The sequence below is a fragment of the Halyomorpha halys genome, unplaced genomic scaffold (genome assembly GCF_000696795.3).
Source record: "Halyomorpha halys isolate HHAL.00 unplaced genomic scaffold, Hhal_1.1 Scaffold52.1, whole genome shotgun sequence".
Taxonomy (NCBI): Eukaryota; Metazoa; Arthropoda; class Insecta; order Hemiptera; family Pentatomidae; genus Halyomorpha; species Halyomorpha halys.
In genome coordinates, this window is record NW_027104988.1 from 1,569,341 (window position 1) to 1,570,008 (window position 668).

The following is a 668-nucleotide window of genomic DNA, read 5'->3' on the forward strand; positions in this document are numbered from 1 at the left end:
TGTGTGTGTATTTCTGAGTTTACCTTAAGTATTTTGTTTTTTTAAGATTTAGTAATTTACTTTATTTTAGTTTCAACAATAGCTATAATTCATTCCATTCAAAAATGTATTTAAACTTAGTTGTTGGCTTATAGGACTATGGCTAAGATATAATTATATAAATTAATTAAAAATATAGTTTTGTTTATCAGTAGCTTTGTGCACTCAAGAGTGCCAATGTATATCAATTTTTACGGTCAACTATATATACATATATAAAATTAGATTAATTTTGTCAAACTGTTTGGTTTCAGGTAGCATTAAAATTTAATTCTACTCATTAAATTCTTTTTAAATAAAAAAAAAAAGCATAGTTTTAATTTTATTTTGTGTTGTCTTTTTTATTACTGTTTATTTATTTGTTTTGTTTTTTTGTAGTTACTATCCAAGGAAATTAAACAAGAAAGAAACTACATTCTTCAATGTATCAGGTTCATCATCAATGAAAACTATTTTGAATCATCCTTAAACATCTAGATTCAGATTTTATTAATGTTAATATGTTAAATTGTAAATATGTTCTGACATGTTATAAGTTGTAAATATGTTTTAACTTGTGTTAACTTTTTTACTGAATGTTAAAATTACTTTTCATTACATTATGTTGTATATATATATATATATATATA

At 21.4% G+C, this 668-nt stretch overlaps 1 protein-coding gene across 1 annotated transcript in view; it reads left to right on the plus strand.

Annotated features, from left to right (window-relative positions):
* Positions 1–653, plus strand: part of LOC106691705 (nuclear FMR1 interacting protein 1) — a 21,248-nt gene extending 20,595 nt beyond the window's left edge. Inside the window, exon 7 of the mRNA XM_067047178.1 lies at positions 418–653. Coding sequence (XP_066903279.1) covers positions 418–516 — 99 coding nt within the window. The 3' untranslated portion in view covers positions 517–653. The remainder of the gene's footprint in view (positions 1–417) is intronic.
* Positions 654–668: the final 15 nt, after the last annotated feature.